Source organism: Syngnathus leptorhynchus, chromosome 17 (assembly GCF_054491065.1).
Source record: "Syngnathus leptorhynchus isolate UIUO chromosome 17, UIUO_Slep, whole genome shotgun sequence".
Lineage (NCBI taxonomy): Eukaryota > Metazoa > Chordata > Actinopteri > Syngnathiformes > Syngnathidae > Syngnathus > Syngnathus leptorhynchus.
In genome coordinates this window covers 5298153-5319793 of record NC_141211.1, presented here as the reverse complement: position 1 = coordinate 5319793, position 21641 = coordinate 5298153, and the positions used below count along the sequence as shown (strand labels likewise).

Sequence of the window (21641 nt, the reverse complement as noted above, 5' to 3'; positions counted from 1 at the left end):
TGAAAATATCAAAATATGTCTTCATCTATAGAGATATCAGCGAGCGTATAAAGGAACTTACGTCGAATGACGGGAGAGAGCGGGTCCTCGCTAGACATGGAGGGTGTCTTGCTGAGGCTAATTGACTCCAAAGTGTCTTGGCTAACAAGTTTTTTTTTCTCCGTCTCGCTCACGCTGGCTGGTAAGAACATTTCGGCGGGAGCGGAGGGAAGAGAGCTCGCTTCCTTTGACTTTTGCTCTTCTGATGGTTTCATCTATCGGTGTGATGACGACAAAGTGTTAAACCCTGAACCCCAAGAAATACACACGGCAATTGTGCTATGAATATTTGTGTACCTTGTCTTTGGGTGATGAAGGGGAGCAGATTGCCGCAGTACTTCCAGGGAGAGATGAGGTGTCTGTGGCGGTACTGATCTCCTGAGAGAACTCTGGGGACACTGGACACAGCTCGCTGTCGGAGGCGGAGTCATTGGACAGCAGCAGATTGAGCAAAGCTGAACAACGAAGACCTAAAGGAAATCGGCAACATTTGAGACACAGTTTAAGAAACAGTATTGTTGCACACAATTGATTAAAAAAAAAGGATATAACCATTCTAGTATTTTATTTTATTTTTTAAATGGGTTTGATACCTTTGCTGGTTTGCCCCTTGAGCAAGCAGTCAGTGATGAGCTTTGAGCACCACGTCTGTAGGGTTGCTGCTTGGCTCAAGGTGGCGCTATCCAAAGCTTGGCCGTCTATCTGCTTCTCACTAATCACTTCTGAAGTGTAGAGTGCCAAAGCAGCAAAAAGAAGCCAGGAATAGTTGTGGACGTAGGGTTGAATCAAACGATGACGGTCGCTTATTCGGATGGTCACCATCGGGTAAACTGTGATCCGATGCGTGGGCAGGTGGCTAAAGGTTGAATGAAAAAAATAATAATAATAAAAAGGTGGGGGTTAGGAGCCCAGTAGAAGGCTGAGAATGACGTGAAGTTGAATGCGTCACCTGTCGGGATATTTCTTTGCATTGTAACATCCAAAGCACAAGTCAAAGTCTTCACACACGTTGCAGTTGATCCTGCTGCCGACAATGAGGCCCTGGCAATGGTCGCAGGCGTACTCCATGTTTACCATCTCGTGGTCGTCCTCGTGGCCTTCGGGCTTGGCACCGCCTAGTTAACACGTGCACGTTTGGCTTTTTAGGTTTTTATCCTACGTGATGCCGATGGCTCTTCGAATGGCTTACTGAGGAAGCAGGTTTTGCAGAGGTCCATATCCATGCACTGCAGACATCGGTAGCGGTGCCAAGGTGCCATCCTTTCACAGCCGTCGCAGGAAATCACAACGTTGAGCAGGTCGCAATAGCGTGCGATGAACATGTGCATCTGGGGATGGGACAGCAAATTTTGTTCAAATTTTGAAAATTGTTAAATCACTTATCTCTTATGGACTTACCTTTCGTCTGTCCTCCATCGAGTCCTCTTCGTCAATTTTGTCGTACCACTTCTCAAACATGCCATCCATACACTCGTCCATCCATTCTTGGTTCTTCTTGTAGTCTGCAATTTCATCCTCCTCTGTCCACTGGCTAAAAATGTACAAATTTACATGGTTCACATTTCAGATTGATTAATTACAGAAATGAAGAAAAATAGTTCTACTTATACTTTTTACCTGATAGCAATATCATGCACACTAATGTTCTCCTGGGACATGCTGAGTAAGAGTTCAGGAAGCTTGATGTTCAGGAAGAGGGGAATGTCGTGCACATCCCAATTCAAGTCCAGAAGGTGCAACAAGCAGGTTTGCACACAAGACAAGGCCGGTAGAAGAGCTCTGGGGAGGAAGGACGAGGTTAGTGCTCTAGCGGTCGGAAGACAAACTTGATCATCCAAATATGATTACTTGTCATTGAGACGGCTGAATCCTTGCACTGCTTCAACCAGAATGAGCACCAACTGATGGTAGGAACGTCGCACTTGTTCCCCAAGTTCTCTCCCGCTGTCTGACAACTGAGAGAAATAACTAAAAGAAACAACAAGAACAAATGAAATGCTACTTTTGTAACTTCAAGCGGTCAACAATGGAGAGCATTACATTTTCATTCCCTTTTATAGAAATACAAATGTTGTACCTGGTGAAGTCTTTCTGACATGTCAACAGCTCTTGTAGAAACAGGATGCACGGAGCTTGAAAGAGGTGCGGCTTTCCCAGAGAATGCAAACACTCTTGAACCAGCTCCAGGACTTTGCAAACACTAACGGCCTGAGCCTTGTTCAGTGACAATGTTTGCAGGATACTACAGAAGGAAAAAAAAAAAAAAAAAACAGTAGGAATGGCGTCATTCATTAAAACGCTTTCCAATAAGAGACGGACGGGGCGGACTGACTTTGCTGTTGTGAGGGCGTTGTCCTTTATGAAGTTGAGTATGTGCTTGAGAAGCGGGTAGCGTTCTTTGATCGAGGGGCACGTGCGGGGTTCTTCCACGGAGCGGCATGACAGGAGGCGGAGCCTTGCCCGACTGAATGGGGCTTTATGGGTTAAGGCGGAAGGGGAGGCTGGACAGCCGGTTCCCCAGGAAGAGAGACTTTCCGTGGAGCCTTTGTGGTCTGACTTGCAGTGCGTACACGAGGGGTTGAGGACATTGGAGGATTGGTTCTCAACCGCTTTGGATTCAATAGTCGGTGCCGCGCTCGGATGTTCGCGGGAGGAGCTCGCTTGGAAGTCGTCTTCTGAGACTGAAATTGGAGCGCTGCTGCCCTCTGCAGCTTTGGAAGAATCGCCGTCGGGGCATGACGTACCGCAAGGAGAAAATCGGAAGAGCAGGAGGCACTTCTCGATGCACATCCCGGCTACCGAGAAAGAAACGATTGAGCGTTAGACAAACGACACGGTGATAAAAGACGAGAAGAAGCGGGAGATCCTCACCCAAACTCTCGATTGTAACTTCATCTGTACCTCCTTCTTTCTCATCAGGAATATTCATTTTGCCGACAATATATCGCTGCTTCATCTCCAACTAACAGAAGACACGGATGACAATTTAAACTCTTGGATATTGTAAATTCCACAGCAACATTGGCGGATCCTTACCATCCAAGTTCTGATGCTATCTGCCATTGAATACGCCTGCACAAATTCCTCATTTAGACAGGACTTGCATTCCTGATTGACTTTTCATAAAATGGAGGGAAAAAAAAAATATATTGAAAGTGAGACAGCTACTCTATTGAACAGTTAAAAATAAGAAGGGAAGAAGATGATGCATTACTGTATGTCTTGAGGGCATGGATGAGGACGGGTGTGTGGTACACCATGGCGGCCCAAATGGCATTCACAGCATGGTCTGCCATTGAGCCGGTGGCTAGTTCATTCCTCATTGTCTGTTTTTTACAAGACTGGACAAGGTTTTGCATCAGCTCGATTCCGCTGTCAGTGGATTCCTGACTCGGGTTCCATCGGGCAAAGTCCTCCAGGAGCCTTGTTACATCATTATGATTATACTTGCTCATCTAACATACAAAAAAAACAGTGTGAGATCATCACGACGTTGCGGGTGAGGTCAGAATAGTTTATTTCGCATACCTGAATTGTCTTTGCTTGATCCGTGTCCCTTGACTCCTGCAAGCCATGTCGGAGAATGGGTTTCCACAGAGGTGAAGATTGAACGTGGGACACCTTCCAGGACGGAAGCTCTTTCACGGAGCGTATCTCTGAATATAAAAAGAATATACATGCTGTGTAAGACCTTTTGTATTATTTCTGTGGTCATTGAAAATATAGAAACATGAAAAATGATTTGTTGTGACCAAGCGTCTCACCGTGAGGTGATTTGAGTGCCAGCGTTCGGAAGGCGAGGCGCCCCATGAGTCGAGCCACAAGCAGCTGCAGGTCAGACATCCACGAAATGGTGATGTCCGGCAGACCCATGGCCGTTACGGTGAATTTGTAACCCCACTCGTTATTGCTGCTATCAGAGTGGAAGAGGAACTGAAGCTGAGGGCCTGTGTCAAACGTTACCTTCTAGAGAGACAAAAGAAGATCCGCATGTCAAAAGTACAACCCGTAAAAAGGTATTTTGTGGTGAAATGATTTGAGTTCCTACCTTTGGCCACTTTTCGCTTCCAACCTTCATGTCATAGCGAACTTTGCCACCTCTGGAGTCGGTGAATTCCAGATAGTCATACCTGCGGAAATTAAAAGAATTTAGATACGGTTTTAATAAATATAGAATGGGTAGATAAAAAGCAGAAAAGAAAATTGCTTTTGTAACCTCTTTTCTGTCTCACAGCGTTCGTCGAACTCTACTTCAAATGACGTAGCACCAGGGAAGGTGAAGATGTTGGTCTCGTGACGGCTATCTTCATAGTTATGCGAGGACTCCATGGTCCAGGTCCTCAGTACTACTGGCTGTTGGGGTTGGTGCCAGCTCTCTTGGTCCACCTAACAATGATATATTTATAAATGCTTTCTTGGGGAATCTTTTATACAGTCATTAAAAATGGTGTGGTTACACATAAAATGTATTCAGAGCACATATTTTATGATATGATATTTGATTGAAGTCATATGCATCGAAAAGTAAGACACAGATGACACTCACCTTAGAAAAAATGTCTCCTGTGCCACTGGACAGATTTTTGAGGAGCTCAATCAGAGTGGAGAAACTTTTGAGCAGGAGACAGTGAGGAATGTCCAAAGAGCAAAGTTCCAGGAGGAAAATAAGCTGATGGAGAGAACAAATGTGGCATTCAATTCAGCTATGTCAAGTCAAAAAAAACTGTCTGATTCCAAATCATGACCTAATTACCAGTTGTCTGAAGACTGTGGCAATGATGGATTTGCCTAGTTTGTTCGTAATCTCACTTCCAGTGTATTTTTCTAGTAGGGAACCGAGTACACTTTTGATACTTGCCAAGAACTGATCCACATCTGTAGAAAGAGCAGAAATCAATATTAAATTCATTCCAAAGCGCTTAAGTTCACGGCATTGCAAAACTTCCAATAAAGCCGCGGAATTAGAATAGAATATTTATAAATCATTTGCATTAGAACTTGAGGTCTTACATTTTAATAGGATGACTCTGGCCAATTCCATGCTAACGGGAGTGGAGGTGCTTCCTTTGAGCTGGAGGTAGCACCAAGAGAGGAGGCTTCCTTGAAGAGCCCAGAACAAGGACCGCAACACTGTCTGCTGACTGGGCCCATCACTTCCCTCTGACATCATCACTTCACACTTGAAATAAAAAGAAAGATTGGACTCCAAAAAGACAAATGTTGCTAACTGCTGGCTACAATTTTAGAGCCGTCAGTGGTCTCACCTCTTGCGTTGCCACTAGGAGAAGCGTCTCCATCACTGCTAGAATTGGGCTGATGTCAAAGTCAGCGGGAGCTCCTTTAGGCGGGAGCAGGAGAAGGCCGCTCGGATCCAGATCACTGCACGGAGCGCGTAAAGTTGAACGTACACATCCTGGACGTAACGTGCTCACATATTTATGGTCTCCCTACCTGAAGTAATTACACAGCGACTCAAATGTAACTTTAACGGATAGCAGTTGATACTCTTCTGTGATATTCTTCTGCAAAAAAAACATCAAAAATAAATAAAATGATACATTTGAATAAATGAATAGGTTAGCACACCATCATGTGGAACAGCTTGTCCCGCCGGATGAGTTTATCAGGGAAGAAAACAGCTGCCCCGTTTAGAATGGCTTTCACGGCCTCCTTGTGCAAAGCCTTTTCCATAAATGTTGTTCCCTCGGGCTCATTGACAACTAAAATAAAAAGAAGTGACAATAGTATCAGGGATCTCATAATAATAATTGATGAATTACGAGTACGTGATTCATACTGTGGCAGAGGTGAGAGTAAAGCTGGTGGACAGCACTGACAGAATCTGGCTCTGCACTGCTGGATGTGGATGGCCCATCTTTTGTTGTGCTGCTCAGCGGGTTGGGCAGCATGGAGAAACAGTTCTGGAGCAACTGCAGGAGATGAACTCTGCTTTTCAACGCTTCTTCTCCCTCACTGAGACAAAGTCACAAGCAAGTGAGATTGAGCCAGAAGGAATTTGGGGGGGAAAAAAAAGGGGTTGCTTCTACTCACATAACCATCAGCTTATTGTAGAAACTCCAGAAGAGGTCCACGGTGAGACCAGTGAAGTCCAGAAGACACTTAAGCTTGAGGTGAGAAACCGGTCACATTGTGCGTAGAAAATGCCAAAACAAAAAATTCTCAAATCCCATTTCTTTTAAGACTAATTAGGTGTTAATTGTGTACAATTTTCGACTTACCATATTTTGTGTGAGCTGTTGAATGAAGAACAAAGTCTTATTGAGAAGACAAAGGCCGTTGACGGCATGATTTTTGCACTGCTCAGTGCTGGTAGAGCTGAGCTCGTCGAGATCTTCGAGCTTTTGGCTTCCGCTGCACGAGTAGCCGCTGAAGCTGAGGGACTGAACTCCGAGGCGCTCAGCTGTGTCCTGCCTGGTGCACAGGAACTTTACCATCACAAACTAAGAAGACAGGGACAAAAAGTGAAAACATTGATGAAAGCAATCTGACTAAAAATCCAAATTTTAAATACGTTTGAAGTGATGGATCAAACGTGCGGGGAGAAAATGTACCTTTGCGACACGACACTGCTGCAGCTTGATCTCCACGTCGTTCCAGTCCTCTTCCACTTCAAAGCAGCCAATGGGCTCATCCTCGGACAGCGGTGGAATCCTCACACTGCAGGTCAAGTGACAACATGATGTGTCAGCGTTTAAGTGAAAGCGCACTCAGCCGGCCAGAGTGTGTTTTGTTACATCGTGACTTTTTCGACAAGCTCCAAATGGCAAGATTTTAGACAAATAGGCGCTCGGGAAACATCAAATCGTTTTATTCTTACTTGTCTTGTACAAACTTCTTGTAGTCTTTGTAGTCCCACGCGTCGTACTTTTTGAACCTCTTGAAATGTTTGGCGGCATCAAACGGTTCGTCATCTTTATAGGCAAACACCAAGCCGCATTTTGCACCAATGGCCCCTTTTCGTACCTTGTCGCGTAAATCCAAAGGAAGGTGCTTGGTTATGCATTCATTGCCCGAAATGAAGAAAACACTTAAGGACACTCACGTTGATTTTCATCTGAGTGACTTGAAAGTTGCTCTGGTTCTCGGTTGACAGGATCACACTGGCTTTCTTCTTGCCGCTTTCGGTGAGAAAACCTTAAGGGCATCAATTGTGCTTTAGTGTGGCGGCGGTCATAGCGACATTAGAGAATGTGTTCTTATTTTCTCATGAAATGATTACCATCTCCAGTGGAGGATTCCGAAAGCATATTTTCTGGTCCTGATTTCTCCTCTTTACTCTTTGCATCACATGCTTGTAAGTGCAGCTGCAGGGGCTTCCCTGTGAATAAAAAAAAACAAAAAAAACAATATGGATGATATATATATATATATATATATATATTTTTTTTTGACACCTACTGAATTCACTACGCAGAAGACACATTACCATTTCGATACAGGAGTTGTAGACGAACGGCGGCCATTGACGCGATGAGGGCGGAGGCCTTGTATTCTGTCTCCAAGTGGTCACTAATGCAGGAAAGAGCTTTGAGGACTTTGGCCACGCTGCCTCTGGCCAGAGCGAAGGCGAGGAGGGTCTGCTCTGCGTCAGGACTCACACAGCAACTTTACAGGTTCAAAATGATAAATATGGGCATTTTGTTAGAAAAATAAAAAGCTGTTAGTTATTGCACGATGTAGTTTGTAAAATCTCAGAGGTTTAAAGAATAGCAGAAATCATTATTCCAGCACATCAAAATTGAAGTCATTACAGAAACAGCCTATACTGGAATATATTATGTGCATAACATAAATCTAAAAATCCATGAGCCCTTTTGGGTGATGCAACAATACTGTATGTGCAATTGATGGAGTGGCTCATCAGCGCACTAAGGCACAGTATTGATTTTAGCTTGTCTCTCTCTCGTGCGACGCCATCAGCTTCATCAGCTCGATGAGGCCGTGTTCCGCGAGTGTGATGATGGAAGCGCCGGCGGGGGCCTTACTCTGCTATCCTGAGGAGAAAAGCATCCACCTCCTCTAAAATGTTTGAAGAGAAGAACTTGGGGAACTTGGTGGATGATGGCGTAAGGGACAATGGTGGCATGTGTTGTAATGCTTTCCTGGGGAAAAGGAGGAACATTAAAATGTGTCATAAATTCCTAATAAATAAAAATAGTGTCTTACTGAGTGCTCTGAAGCACGGTCTGAGCCAGTGCAGGGTTGGTCTCCATCGAGGCTGTGACCAAGGAGGTGAGGAGTGACAGGTACCAGATGGCTGAAGCATCGGAGACAGACACCTCTTTATTCTTGGTAATCTGATAGCCCAGCGTCTTCAAACCGTGAATCCGTGTGTCACAGCCATCGCTCAGGCACCGCTTAATGTTAATTTGGATGTCTGCGGTTTGAGGAACACACGACGGCTGTCAACACACTGATGATGGAACGTGCAATGTAGAGATGCTGAACTGCTTGACATTCACCGTACGAAATGAAGCTTGGCAAATCAAAACATTATACTTGGGCAATTGAGAATGATGAGTCTTTGCAAAGTCAGGCTTCGGATCGTTAGTTAACGAATCAGTTACAGGCACATAACAAATGATGGAATATCAAGAACCACGCACTGCAAAGTTCTTCTCAAAACTGTGTGATTGCTCTTGCTCCCGACCACCTTATTCCAGTCTGCCTTCATCCTTGCTCTTACTAAACACATGATTTTGTGGCCAGTTGACATTAAGAATAGCCTTAAGAACAAAGGTGCCATTCTGAATCACACGCTCTAAAATTGCCTTTCAAAAACGGCATTCGACGATTACGACATGAGCTCATCCGACAGGTATGACGACTCACATGGGTGTGTGATGTTGGCATTCTCCAAGAGTGCCACGTAGCCCGTCACATTGCTAGGGATGCGGACGTCTCTGATCTTATCCAAGGAGTGTAGATTTTTTCCCACCATGACTGAGATCAACTGAGGCATGTAACTGTGGTCGTTGGCTGCCACGGCGACGGCCAGCCGCCTCAAAACCACGTCCGCTTTCAGTTTCAATCTGAGAACCCAAAAGGCGACAAACGTCAACATCGACACGGGCCAAGTCAAATCATGAGGAAAACCTCGAATGGAATTCAATGCGCTTGCCTTATCCAGTGTGAGCGTGCGCTGCCGTCAGACTGCCAGAAAGATGACGTTTCTCCGTTTGTCATTTTGTAAACATCGGCGACGTTGGACGAAGCTTCTATCGTGCTGTAGCACTGTGTGACCACCTTCACCTTGTCCACATCTGGATCACGGTCCAGTTCTGCTCTGTACTGAATATCTAGATCTGGATGTGGGGGGGGGGAGGGGGGGGATTAATATGATCAAATTTCGCCAAACGGTTCTCATCAAAGGGTCCTGTTCACCTTTTTCCCGTTGCAAGAGGAACTCCAGGAAGTCTTGGACCACACTGGACCTCATGGTGCAGATACTGTTGTAGCCGTCTAAAATGGGGAAAGGGATAGCACTGCTGGGAATATGATTCCTGTGCAAAAATTTCAGGATCTTGAAAGCATGTGCCCCCAACCTGTCTTTGGTCTTGGAGAATATGTCAACAAAACCTGTCGAGTGTGCAATACAAAGGCATCGTATTCAAATCCACGTTTGTTTGTGTTGAATGGCGTACACGCGTGAACATACCTGGGGTTAGGGAGCACGCCTGCAGCTGCCTTATCACATGACTCAGCTCTCCCCGTAGATTAGCTCCATTGGAGTTCTTAAGAGTAATCAGCATGCTCTCGACATCCACCACCCCATCCCCCTCGGCATCAAACTGTCCAAAGGCCTAAGACGGAGATAAGCAGAGCACTTTGTGAGATTTGATATCATTAGTAAGGCGCATCATAAACCTAGTAATCTACCTTACTAAATAATATTCATGTTGACAGAAAAGGGATGATCTAGAAAGTGGTAGATGGCTTTGATATCCACCAAACCATCCTTTGAAGCAACACAGTGGCATTCCATCAACAGTGCATGCCAACAAAGCTACTTTTAGACCAAAGCACTCATTTACCAGTCGGACCATTCATTCACATTCTTTGTTTGAATAAAAGCGGTCAAAGTTCAAACAACACTGACAATGAACCTGCTTAGTAAAAGTGGCAATGACAGCAATACTGCATTCATTCCAAACTTTGGATAAAAAAAAAAAAAAAAACAGGGTACACTAATCACAGAGCGACATTGCACTCTTAAGTTAATTCATGATAAGTGATGACATTTTCAATGAAAGAAAGTTTTTATAAAAGAGTTTTGAAAGTGACATTACAACACACTACTGTAACATCTCCATAATATCAGGACTCAATACAAAACTATGTCAATGACAACCAAAGTTTTTGATTGACAGTATAAGTGTAGTACTTGTGTAACAATACTACATCTGATTGTAGCTTACAGGGATGACATGCACTAAATAAATCATTAGATGTGATTGTCATATTTTGGTTACCTGGATGAAAAAAAAAATCTGTTTACGGTGTCATGGACTGGTAGTGGGAGGTTTTTTCCTACAAGCAGTGCAGTTATTCAAAAGTATGCCTCTTGACAGTTAATGATCTTGTAAGTATTGTTTCAATATTGATTTTGCTGAGTGCACATGCCGAGATAAAATACAGTATGTGAAAGACCCAGTGCAGATATGCAGCCATGATATTCAAGTCATATGATGTGTGTTAGCTTATACCTCTTCGCATTCATCTCTTGGTGCATCTCTGCTTTCCAACATCTCACAAAACTGTTCAACATTGACGGATTCTTCTCCACGGTTTAACCGCTCCTCCAACCATCGGACCAAGACTCCCTCGTTCCCTGCCAGGATAGACTCTCGGATAACGACTCCTGAGTCGCTAATACGAGCCGCCGCTTCTCTTAGTTTCGCTTGTTCGAAGAACACGTCGGGGCTCGGCGGCCCAACGGTGGGGACAGAGATATTCTTCGCTAATCGTTTTCCGCCTCTCCCGGGACCGGTGCCACCGACACCAGTGGCTGCAGAGGCCGGGCTGTCTTCCGCCAATCCGGGGCTCTCCGTTCCCATGTCTTCGTCGTCGCAGCTGCCTCCACCTCCGCCGCTCTCTGCGTTGCCCATGATTGCTTCGGGTTAGATTTGACCGATTAAATCCTTACAGCCCACAGAGGGGCAATTTAAAAATCGGGTGTACACAATTCTCTCTACTAGCCTAGACTACTACCGCATTGACGTACTGTAATTCGTGAGCTTGCCCGAAACGTTGTTTAGTCGTTTGCGCATGCGCGTTTTCTTCTTCGTTTACGGAAGCACCTGCAAGGGAGCCGATGGGTTTCATTTTTTTTTAAGGATAATATTGCACGGCAAATTAAAACAATATGTTCTATTATGCATTAGTGGCGTTGTTATCGGCGTCTTTAGCTGTGCTTTTTTATCCTCGAAAGTGGTCGTTATATTCAGAAAGCAAATCAACTAGGCGACTCTTGAACAGTCAAGAATTGGCGTTATACAATGGCGGAGAAGGCAGCAAGGGGATTTACCTGGCAATATTAGGCCAGGTGTTTGACGTACACAATGGCCTCAAGCATTATGGGCCTGGTGGTGCTTATCATTTTATGGCAGGTGAATTCGAATTTCCTTTGTTTCTTGTGCCTTTGATGCACATAGTAATAATTGCTTGCAAAATTATCTTCCACTGCATGCCACGTTTTATAATTGGCTATCAAAGATCAACATTAAAACGATCTAACTGTATTTTCCTACTATTTTTAGTACTAGTGCTATACTACATGTTTTTGTTATGCTATGTAGAATTCCATTCAATTGTTCAAAATTGTGTTTATACAGTATGCTGGCTGGCTGTTTATTTCACCCAGGTAAAGATGCATCACTGGCCTTCATCACGGGTGATTTTACAGAAAGTGGCTTGACAGATGATGTGTCCAGTTTGTCACCATTGCAGGTGGTAGCCCTGTTTGACTGGCTGCTCTTCTATCAGAAGACCTACCAAACTGTAGGTGTGTAATTGCTTGAGTGATTGTCCATAATAGTTAATAGATGTGTCCAGAAATTTGAATAAAATCCATTTCTGAAAGGGGCAGATAATGCTTTGAGGTGAAACACCTCACTCATTTTGTCTCCTCCTTCCTCTACTTTGCAAAGCAGCACTCCAGATGGAGCTTGGCATTAGGGCAGTTAGTGGGACGCCAGGAAAATTTTTCATCCAATGCAAGATTAGTGGTTAGAGAAATAGTCAATAACTCTCGCTTGCCAGACCAATTTTATAGCTTAACCGTTCCAATACGTTTTGTCACTGACAACAAATGAGACAACTGTCCAAATATTTTCAATTGTGAATGCACCCACTAATGCATGTTTTTTTTCAGGTTTGCTCATAGGACGGTTCTATTCTGAAAATGGAAAGCCCACAGAGTTTCTATTACGTGTTGAGTCATTGTTTGCAAAGGGCCAGCAACTCAAAGCCAAGACAGAGGCGGACATGCTTCACTTCCCTGCCTGTAACTCGGAGTGGAGCTCTTCGAGGGGAGGGAGGGTCTGGTGCTCCACCAAGAGGTAAATAAACACTTTGAGCGTGTGCAAATATTACTGAGCTGCAACGTTATGATGGAACCTTTATTCTCTTTTCACCAGTGGTGGAGTTGAAAGAAGCTGGCCGGGTGTTCCTCGAAAACTATTTTCCGCAGGTGCTAGTGGGTACCGTTGTGTTTGTGTGGAAGAATCATCTGCAGCCAGGGAGAACCCCAACCTGCAGGAGTATGAGGACTGCTCGATGCATGCGGTCTCCTGCTCTTTACTCGAATAATAGTTTCAAAAAAGGAATAACGAGCATAACCGGGACACAATGGGCTTACTTCACAAATACGACAAGGGGGTGGGAGGGTGAGGAAGAAATTGTTTGAAATGATCTTTATGTAAAGTTGTCTGTATAAGGATACACTTGGAAGAGACGGGCTAGATATCTGAGCATACAGATACGATACAATGTGCATAAAAGATTTTACAATGTGCATAAAAGATTAACAGAGGCAAGATTTAAGTCTGTCACAATGGCAATCACAAACTGCATTAAGTACAAAAATGGTAGCAGTGGTCAAAAATATCACACATTTATCTGTACAATTTAACAATGGTCGGCTATGCCCATCATTCTCACTCCCCCTAAACCATTGGACATGTCACGTGATCTTTATATAAAGTGCACCTGTTGGATTCAGAAAAATCAACAAAGCAGTAAATGTGTCAGGTCAAGACAACTCGACTTGAGGCATTATCGTCATCACGAGTGACGAGGACCTCATGGCAGAGTCAAAACTGGAATGTAGGTACTCATGCTGACTGATTTAAAATAAAAAAAAAGGACATGATTATGAAATGCTACAAATTATAGTACATGCAGGCATATAGTTGCTCGTCAGTACTAATACATACCAAATGTATTATATGGATCGATAATGGTTCACACCCTGCTCACCAATATTGCTGGGCAGTTTTTTTCACCACACAAGTGAAATTAAAATGTGCTTGTTTTTTTGCTTCGGAGTCTAACAAAACCTAATTGATTTAATCATTTATCCAGGGACTACAGTACACAGTCACAAGAGTTCAATCGTTTGATTCTCATTTTGTTTACAGTGCATTTTGATGGTTCGACTATATGAATCATGATGCATGAAACATTTGTCTCAGAGCAGGTAGCACAACCTGCAGATGATGAAATGAATTAACCACAGATAAACATCTTTCCAACAATGTTTTTCAGATGTTTATCATTGAATTGCAATGACCAAGAGAAGCAACTATTTTATTTGAAAAACAAGCTAACCATTGGAAACAACATAGAGCTTAAGAAGTTACCTCACTCAGTCCAGCGGTCACTAAACTGCTTTCTATTCATTTATATCTTTGATCGACAACAAAATGAAGAAACGTCTCGAATGCTTTTTCACAAGACTGGCATAATACAAAGATAACGGTCCAAAATTGTCCAATCTCTTGTTAGTATGTCCTGCTGTCCCTTATGATGTGCCCAGTAACTAAGTCGGACCCCGATCCGATGAACATTATTAGTAGGTGGGGAATATCCGGGGCCGCTGCATTATGACACTCCACCCAGAGTTAGTACATCGAAGCAGATGTCACACACCCTCACCGGCTTGTTCAAGTCAAACTTGATGATGGGGATCTCCTTGATCGAGCACTTGTGGCACAAGAGGCGCCCGCAATGACGGCTGCAGAGACAAGATTCATAATGAAGTACGTGCGGCACAACACGGACAGGAAAGAATTGTGCAGAAAGGTCAAGGTACTAACCAGTGATGTTTCCTTGTTGTGACTCCAAACTTGGCAACACACTCGTAGCAGTTGGACCCATCACACCAAGGGGGCTCTTTGGACAGCATATCTACCAGGGGGAGAATTGTTTTTTTTTCATTTCTTTGAGGAAAATTAATTTGAGAATTTTAGGTAATACATTGAATTGACCAAAAAGCACTGGGCAAAAAAAAAAAAAAAAAAAATCAGCTTACCAAGAAGGCGAAAAAGCAGCTGTTTTGTTGCTACTTGGTAGTTGAAAATGTTAATGCCCTGATTATTATTGATGCCCAGGCGAGCACCAGCCCTCACAATAGCACGGCACAGGTTAGCATTCCCTTTCATGTAGGCCAGGAGCAAAACTGTAAATAAAAATGATATATCGATGTCATTCATCTCATCACAAGTATGGAGTTGCTCTACAAATAACAAGAAAAAAAAAAAAGCATTTTCAAGTACCTGTGTTCCCTTCATTATCTGGTTTGTCCAAAGGGTATTCAGGCATACACTCCAGAAACAACTCAAAAATGGCTGCTGCGTTTTCTTTACCATAGTGGCCTAAAACGTGCATTGGTGACTGACCCCTGAATTATTTCAATAAGCCAATAAAAAAATGAATTTAATGACGTGCAAAATTTTTGTCATTCAAAAGAAAAATCCTCAAAAGGTGAAATGTACCTGAGATTGAAGGCCTCAGCATCGACGTTGGACTCTGTGAGAAGGGATCTGATATTGTTAAGGCGGCCATGCATCACTGCCAGATGAAGAGCTGAGGATACAACAGGAAAACAGTTTTTTGGAGCGAATTGCTGCAAAAAATAATTACTCAGCAAAACTGCAGACACACAAAATTGCTGAACTAGTTTTATACACAGCGAAGATGAGATGACACGTGATAAGTTGGTTAAATCCAAATTTTATGTCAGCCAATCACAAGCGGCGGTACTTATATATACCAATAGTATCAACCCATAACAAAATAAAACGGGAACAGATAATAACCATTCAATCTGAAGTGAGTTTCCGAAATGAAATTTACCGTTATTGCCATTCTCGTCCTCGGCAGCAAAGTCAATGCCGTTCTCCAACAGCACGGAGCAAATGGTGGCCAAATCCTGTTGAGCGGCTAAATGCAGGGCAGTCTGCCGATGTTTGGTCAGCTCATTCACTTGGGCCCCGGCAAGCAGCTGGTGAGTCACATAGGAAAGAAAAATGCTCCATTGAAAAATGTTCAGTGTACCAAAAATATTACGGGGCAATATGAATGAAAATAAAACCGACGTAGGCTATACCAAGTTTCGAACAATGATCTCAGATCCAGCTTGCACGGCCAAGTGAAGTGGGGTGAGTTTAGCGGCATCCTGAACCCTGGAGTTCACATTAGCTTGGACACTTATGAGGAAAAGAACACTTTCGATATCGGAATTCTGCACAGCCACGTGGAGGAAATTACGCCCTTTATTATCAACCTGGAGAGATGCGAAAAGTTAGAGGTCACGAGAGAAAAACGTTGGGGTTTCTCGTTCCTCACCTGTTCAGCGGCACCTGGCTCCCTTTTGAGGATGGCTTCTGCTGCTTTGTTATTCTTGTGCGTCATGGCACAGGCAAATGGTGTCATTCCTTGCCGGTCACGGATGTTAAGACGGATGTCCGGATGGGAAATCAGGAGTTGTATGATTACGCTGTGCTGGTTACTAATGGCAGCGTGGATAGGCGTTCTACCCTCTGCATCCTGAAAAGAAAAAAAAAGGGGGAGAGAGCCAATTTGTGAATAAATATCGACAAGTCGTCAAAGTTGATGCAGCTGTGATGAGACTAACCTGCGTATTAACACTAGCTCCAAATTCTAGAAGGCACTGTACCACCTCCTCCAGTCCCCAACTGCTTGCTAGGTGGAGAGGCATTTGTCCATCTCTGGCTTCTTCTTCTCCTTCTCCATTTGGGCCTGGCCGCCTCGGGCTGTTAACGTCGCAACCACTACGCAGACATAAAATACAATGAATCATAGGTAAGGGGGGAAACTAGTGGGTTTTTCTTTATCTTGCTTGGATATATTTGCTCTCATTAGATTATATGGAAGCACTGCAGCCCAAGCACTGCATTCAAGTAATGTGGTTTCAGACCTTCGGATGAGAAAGCAAGCTGAGACCTCATTGTTCTCATCAACGGCTCTGTGCAAGAGGGTCTGTTGGCAGCCAGAGGGGCCTTTGCTCCAACATGTCGCATCGCAGCCATGACGAACCTTGGAGGAAGCGAAAAGATGAATATTACAATGACAAACTTTTTTTTTTTTTCTCTCTCCTAGTAACCATTTTTTTGGGTTCAATTTCAAATACATGTTTATCTGCATTGATATTCTCTTTTCAGTACTAACTGGAGTTAAATCCGCGTTGCTTTTAAACGCATCCGACTTTTTTTTTTTTTTATGTCTCACCAGCGTGGATGCAATATCCTCCATGCCATTCTCCAGAGCAAGCCATAAGGGAGGGTCCCCTTTGTCATCCACCACAGACATGTCAGCTCCTCTTGTGCATATAGCGTCAACCACCAGTGGCAACTGATTACTGATGGCCAATTGCAGTGCCGTTTGGCCTTCCTGGGTCCTAATAGCCACACAAAGAAAAAAAAATATCTTTAAAAATACCCTACAAAAACATTTAGCTGGCCAGGAATCTTTGAGAAACCGACTAATAACAAGCTGACGTGTCCAAAAAGGAAAATAGTAAAAGTAGATGAAAGTAAAAGCATCACAAACACTTGATGATGAAGTAGTTACCTAATATTGATGTCTGCCTGGTGCTCAAGAAGAAACAGGGCGCTCTTGCTGTCCTGTCTTTGGATGGCCATGTGAAGTAGGGTTTGTCCACTGGACATGGTGTCATTGATAGAAGCTCCGGAGCCCAGAAGCTGAGCTGCGATGGTGTGCATACCTAACGGGGGCAGATTGACCAATTTAAAACATCATAAATTAAATGCAGTCTGTCCTCAGCTTACTCGATGATAACAGTCAACATATGCATAAAAAAAAACAGGCCACTCATAAAACGTTCAGTTATAATTCCACTGTCATGATGTACCTGTCCAGAGGGCCAAGCCCAAAACAGTTTGGTCCATAGAGTCTTTGAGACTGAAATCTGGAATGATCTGGAAATTATTGGAGGCATGAATTGCATTTGCTGCAACACAGACAAAGAAGGGGGGGGTTAATCCACTCAAACATGTTCCTCTTGCATTTAAGCGTGGAAAATGGCTGACCTTTTTGCTCGAGGATAACAGAGACCACATCTGAATGGTTATGAGCAATGGCCATATGAAGAGGAGTCTGTGCAGCTACACCAAGGGTGTCATCAGGAAGAGACTTGAGGGTCTGCAGGTTAGGGTTTGCACCCTGCTGGAGCAGCTCTGCCGTCAGGCTTGCAAGGCCAAAGCGACAGGCTGTGTGAAGTGGGCTTTCCCCCTAAAAGGACATCAAATCCATTTTTCAGCTTATGTGTGAGTTTCAAACTATAACGTGTCGTACGCACCCATTTGTTAACATGGTTGACTTTAGCTCCGTGAGTGGCTAAGAAAAGAGCAGCTGCCTCATTGGCCGCACAACCCGCTCTCTGCATCAGGCAGTTTCCTGTAGGAGCAAAAAATACAAAAAGCAATGAAAATGGCAAATGATGACAAACGGACGGAGAAAACCGATGCACACCTGTCGATGTGTCGGGCGCGTCGGGATTACTCCCTCTCTGGATTAACTGTGCCGCAAAGCTGTTCTCATCAAATGAGGTGCCGTTCTCAACTGGCGCATCATCCTCAAATGGATTTACAGAGGTGTCAGCGGACACGGTGATATACTGCAAAGCCAACCACGAAGCCGTGCTGCCCTCGTGGTCTTTCAGTTCCAGGTCGAGCCTAAAGGGAGGAGACAGACAGTTTAATCATCGCAAGTCGAAATCAAGCCAAGTATTTAAGTTGGAAGTCGAGAGGAACTCACTGTTTGCATTGTAGCAGCTGGTTGAACACTGGCTCGTTCCCCGAAGACACAGCTTCATGCAAGGGAGTTCTAACAAAGCCAAAAAAAACGTCAGTCTTATGCAATGATAGTTTGCCAAGTTTCCCTAAAAAAATAATAATATAACCGACCTGCCCTTGCTGTTTTGCATGTTGGGATTGGCGCCGGCCTTGAGCAGAGCCTCCGCAATCTGCGCCATGCCACTCATCACTTCGGTCGAGTGTTTCTTGGGGCTAAAAGAACAGACGAGGTGAAGAGGCGTTTCCACCGCTCCCACGGTGGCGGCGTTGACCTGAGCGGAGTGACGGATTAGGAAGACGGAGGCAAATTCATCACCTGGGAGAAGAGAATGACGAGAAAAGCTTACACAAAGGCTGTTTGGTGCGCCGAAGCTTAACTGTTTGCATGAAATCAAGATTGGATAGGAACTTCATACCTCTTTGGATGGCTTTATGCAGAAGACTCCATCCACTCTGATCCACCATATCCACATCAGCTTTGTTGTTAACTAAAGTGGTGGCGATACTTTCCAATTTTTGATGCAGTGCCAAGTCGAGAGCCAGATCGCCGTTGTTGTCCAGTTCATTCAGCTTCCCTGGCAACTAACAACAAGAAAAAAAAAATAAAAAACCCCAATGAGAAATGTTTCGTTCAGCTCGCCAAAGTCAAGAGCTATGAAAAGTTTAGCATGGATTAGAAGATGGCGACGGACCTGAGCGTCCATCTCAATGAGATAGAGGAACACCACATCCTCTCGCTCAACTTTGATGGCTTTGTGGAGAGGATAGTCCGTTTTAGACTTGATCATCTTGTACAAAAGTTGAGCACTCATGGTGCTGAAATCTTCTTTTCTGAGATCATCCTAGAGAAGACGAGGAATTAATTAGAGGCCGCGATACTGCTGGAACAAAAATACAGAGTTTTAAAAGAAGGAACTCACCCAGTGACTAGCGATGATCTCTCCACAGTAGTTCATTAGAGTCGTGGCGTTTAGCTCTTCGGCCGTTTGGTAGAAGCGAATGCAGTTCCTGACGTTCACCGATGACATGACACCTTTTTCGCACCTGACCCACCCCATGCACAAGAAGCCAATATAGCGTCAGGTGGCTATGTCACATATGCAAAGTGAAAGATCTAATGTGTGTACAAAGGCAGTAACGTAAACTAAATGAATGATGCAGTAGTCATAATTGCAAAAAACCCCAATCAAATGAAAAAGGTGCAATAACAATTAAGCATCGCTACTATTTCTACATTCAAGTACCACTGCCCGAATTAGTTCACTGTACTCTTTTCACAACGTTATAAACCGAAAACCCGCCGCATTGGTGACAGGCTGACCTTTCTCTGAGCATCTGAAGCTGAAAACGGTTGGCCAACTTCATCAAGTCAATAAGAAATGCGTCGTCTTCACTGAGCTCCAAGTCGTCCGTGTATGCCCAGCGCAACATTGCCGTAGCAACCTCGGCTTTGCAGTCTGCAAACATGTCATGGGTTGAGTGGGACTGTACACGGCTTTAGAACGGCAAAGCCATATCACAGTCACTTACCAGACAGGTCCAGTTCTGAGGTGGCGGCCATATTGGTAAGACTCCAAACATCACTGCGTGCAGCCAGCACAAACTTATGGGCACTGAGCTGACTCCCTGCGATTTTCACTTTCAAATCACTGCCGGTGCAAAAATAAAGAAGAGAACCATGAAATGAAAGTATTTTCTTCCGCAAATCAAGACGCCCACCTGTATTGTTCCTGCTGATACAGGTCCGACACAATGTCCAGAAGACGGCTAATAAAAGTGTCCGCAGCTGCTGGGCTGGTTGGACCTTGGACCGACACCTGAGCAGCAAGGACGGCGCAGCGTCGCTCCGTGTCAGCCAGCTTCTGCTGCATCTTCACGTACTCCTGCCGCAGCAGGGCCAGATGCTTCTGCAGCTTGGCCACCTCCTCTGCGCCACGATGTTGTCATGCAGAGACAAACAAATATGCATGACATTCATTTAATAGTTGCACGTCGATCCATTTGTTTTACGGACGCAGAAATTTCGATTGCGCAAGTGCACCTAAAGTTGTTGCCAATTATTCAGAGAAAAAGAAAAGAGATACCAGATGAATCAAAAGGTGTGCATAAGGGATGACTTTCTCTACAGCTCTTGATGTTGAAATTCTAAATCATGACTCAGCCAAGTCCACCAAGTTCCACTGGGGCCCATTTCCTTCCTTTAAAGCACTAAAGTATTTGTAAAGGGGATAAAAGTGCTGAGGAGGCTAGTTACTTTGTCCTGCCTTGTAAACTGTAAGCGGCAATGCTGCAAGTCATGTGACACAGTTACTTCAAAAACGATGAGCCCCACACAAGAACCGTGTTACACTGGAACAGCTTTTAAACTTTATTCTGCAAAACTGTAGGGCTTCAATAAGAAAATAATGATGAGTTGTTTGCCAGTCGTGCATATGCATTCTTAAAACCATGTCTAGTGATGACCACAAAAACAATGCAAGTCATTTTTTTTGTCACACTAAAAAACAAAAATGTGGGCGAAAGAATTCGTTATCAAGTACTACATAGAACTTCTCATGCAATATGAACTAACTGAAGAAAAGACAAAAAACATATGCAGTTAAGGCCCTTTTATCAGGTAATGTTTATAGGAGTGTTTGTAATCTGTATGTTGTTTGTTTCTGTTTGTTTGTAACCGCCTTTTCCGCGGCGCCAATAACTGATGGGGAGGAAATGACAGTAAGTACACAAAAAGATTCTGTGCCCTTATTTATTCGACAAGAACAGAACAGATGCCAAATAAATGCATTGTGCTTGTATAATGTCACTATGCTCAATTCAAAAGCACGTGATCTTTATTTTCGAACAGCTACGTTTTTTGTTGATCATCTGATTTGAACTTTATCCTAACGAATGGTACATGAAAGTAAATGTTTTGCACAAGCACACGAAGAATCTGTTGCAGCACTATAGACGACTGTCAGTCTCGGCTAATTGAGTTAAATAGAAACGTCCCCCAAAAAAATCTGCTAGCAACATCAACGAGAGCTACTGATAAAAGCTTGCTCACTTACAAGCCGAACAAGGCAAGAACAATGTCGTGTTGTTTCAAAAACACATATACATGGAAATGTACAATAAACGCGTACTCCGAACTTGGTAGGGTCATATATCGCAACACACCCACGCAAATAGAAGGGAGTGGACAGAGAAGACCACCAAAAAATCCAATATCATACCTTCCGCCATGTTGCTCTGCGTTGG

General features: G+C 43.9%; 3 protein-coding genes across 6 annotated transcripts in view; 1 reads left to right on the top strand and 2 right to left on the bottom strand.

Moving 5' to 3' along the window:
• The window catches only part of zzef1 (zinc finger, ZZ-type with EF hand domain 1), an 18992-nt gene extending 7612 nt beyond the window's left edge, over positions 1 to 11380 (bottom strand). Inside the window, exons 1-38 of one of the 3 annotated variants that reach the window (XM_085935395.1) lie at positions 10767 to 11380; positions 9719 to 9863; positions 9445 to 9639; positions 9182 to 9365; positions 8893 to 9092; positions 8227 to 8437; positions 8046 to 8162; positions 7487 to 7665; positions 7280 to 7378; positions 7103 to 7194; positions 6878 to 7023; positions 6612 to 6717; positions 6279 to 6500; positions 6091 to 6164; positions 5837 to 6012; positions 5626 to 5759; positions 5491 to 5561; positions 5304 to 5418; positions 5050 to 5218; positions 4793 to 4914; positions 4586 to 4708; positions 4256 to 4425; positions 4088 to 4169; positions 3804 to 4005; positions 3568 to 3695; positions 3254 to 3494; positions 3076 to 3155; positions 2911 to 3001; positions 2372 to 2834; positions 2117 to 2281; positions 1888 to 2007; positions 1657 to 1818; positions 1438 to 1570; positions 1229 to 1367; positions 989 to 1154; positions 633 to 895; positions 337 to 509; positions 62 to 254 (exon numbers count right to left, since the gene is read on the bottom strand). In XM_085935395.1, the coding sequence (XP_085791521.1) occupies positions 62 to 254; positions 337 to 509; positions 633 to 895; positions 989 to 1154; positions 1229 to 1367; positions 1438 to 1570; positions 1657 to 1818; positions 1888 to 2007; positions 2117 to 2281; positions 2372 to 2834; positions 2911 to 3001; positions 3076 to 3155; positions 3254 to 3494; positions 3568 to 3695; positions 3804 to 4005; positions 4088 to 4169; positions 4256 to 4425; positions 4586 to 4708; positions 4793 to 4914; positions 5050 to 5218; positions 5304 to 5418; positions 5491 to 5561; positions 5626 to 5759; positions 5837 to 6012; positions 6091 to 6164; positions 6279 to 6500; positions 6612 to 6717; positions 6878 to 7023; positions 7103 to 7194; positions 7280 to 7378; positions 7487 to 7665; positions 8046 to 8162; positions 8227 to 8437; positions 8893 to 9092; positions 9182 to 9365; positions 9445 to 9639; positions 9719 to 9863; positions 10767 to 11168 (6253 nt within the window). In that variant the 5' untranslated portion in view covers positions 11169 to 11380. Of the gene's footprint in view, positions 1 to 61; positions 255 to 336; positions 510 to 632; positions 896 to 988; positions 1155 to 1228; positions 1368 to 1437; positions 1571 to 1656; positions 1819 to 1887; positions 2008 to 2116; positions 2282 to 2371; positions 2835 to 2910; positions 3002 to 3075; positions 3156 to 3253; positions 3495 to 3567; positions 3696 to 3803; positions 4006 to 4087; positions 4170 to 4255; positions 4426 to 4585; positions 4709 to 4792; positions 4915 to 5049; positions 5219 to 5303; positions 5419 to 5490; positions 5562 to 5625; positions 5760 to 5836; positions 6013 to 6090; positions 6165 to 6278; positions 6501 to 6611; positions 6718 to 6877; positions 7024 to 7102; positions 7195 to 7279; positions 7379 to 7486; positions 7666 to 8045; positions 8163 to 8226; positions 8438 to 8892; positions 9093 to 9181; positions 9366 to 9444; positions 9640 to 9718; positions 9864 to 10766 lie in introns of those variants that run through there. The other 2 variants (XM_085935396.1, XM_085935397.1) reach the window with 2 other exon arrangements.
• Positions 10895 to 14272, top strand: cyb5d2 (cytochrome b5 domain containing 2). 2 transcript variants are annotated; one of them, XM_085935401.1, is made up of 5 exons: positions 10895 to 11669; positions 11895 to 11923; positions 12010 to 12064; positions 12434 to 12620; positions 12699 to 14272. In XM_085935401.1, exons 1-5 carry the CDS (start codon positions 11426 to 11428, stop codon positions 12868 to 12870), a joined length of 687 nt encoding a protein of 228 aa, XP_085791527.1. In that variant the 5' UTR covers positions 10895 to 11425; the 3' UTR covers positions 12871 to 14272. The 2 variants fall into 2 exon arrangements, with proteins under 2 accessions (XP_085791527.1, XP_085791526.1); XM_085935400.1 differs by lacking the exon at positions 11895 to 11923 and having other exon boundaries at positions 10905 to 11669; positions 11924 to 12064; positions 12699 to 14263.
• On the bottom strand, positions 12960 to 21641 carry ankfy1 (ankyrin repeat and FYVE domain containing 1). Its single transcript, XM_085935398.1, has 25 exons — positions 21617 to 21641; positions 20118 to 20325; positions 19929 to 20047; positions 19720 to 19855; positions 19319 to 19442; positions 19091 to 19240; positions 18815 to 18980; positions 18510 to 18714; positions 18361 to 18429; positions 18076 to 18278; positions 17903 to 18000; positions 17634 to 17835; positions 17456 to 17554; positions 17155 to 17308; positions 16813 to 16981; positions 16502 to 16620; positions 16199 to 16355; positions 15910 to 16110; positions 15671 to 15847; positions 15418 to 15565; positions 15057 to 15147; positions 14838 to 14962; positions 14594 to 14740; positions 14379 to 14469; positions 12960 to 14296 (listed from the first exon to the last, which is right to left on the bottom strand). The coding sequence occupies exons 1-25, from the start codon at positions 21624 to 21626 to the stop codon at positions 14164 to 14166; spliced, it is 3501 nt and encodes a 1166-aa protein (XP_085791524.1). The 5' UTR covers positions 21627 to 21641; the 3' UTR covers positions 12960 to 14163.

What these genes read in the sequence shown, in the direction of transcription:
- cyb5d2 (XM_085935400.1), top strand. Translation starts at nt 11,426, where the DNA reads ATGTTCTATTATGCATTAGTGGCGTTGTTATCGGCGTCTTTAGCTGTG. An exon ending in TGCTTATCATTTTATGGCAG is followed by an intron (nt 11,670 to 11,923) that starts GTGAATTCGAAT and finishes TATTTCACCCAG; the next exon opens with GTAAAGATGCATCACTGGCC. An exon ending in GTCTGGTGCTCCACCAAGAG is followed by an intron (nt 12,621 to 12,698) that starts GTAAATAAACAC and finishes TCTTTTCACCAG; the next exon opens with TGGTGGAGTTGAAAGAAGCT.
- ankfy1 (XM_085935398.1), bottom strand. An exon ending in TGTTATCCTCGAGCAAAAAG is followed by an intron (nt 17,555 to 17,633) that starts GTCAGCCATTTT and finishes TCTGTGTTGCAG; the next exon opens with CAAATGCAATTCATGCCTCC. An exon ending in GCTGCTTTTTCGCCTTCTTG is followed by an intron (nt 14,470 to 14,593) that starts GTAAGCTGATTT and finishes TCCCCCTGGTAG; the next exon opens with ATATGCTGTCCAAAGAGCCC.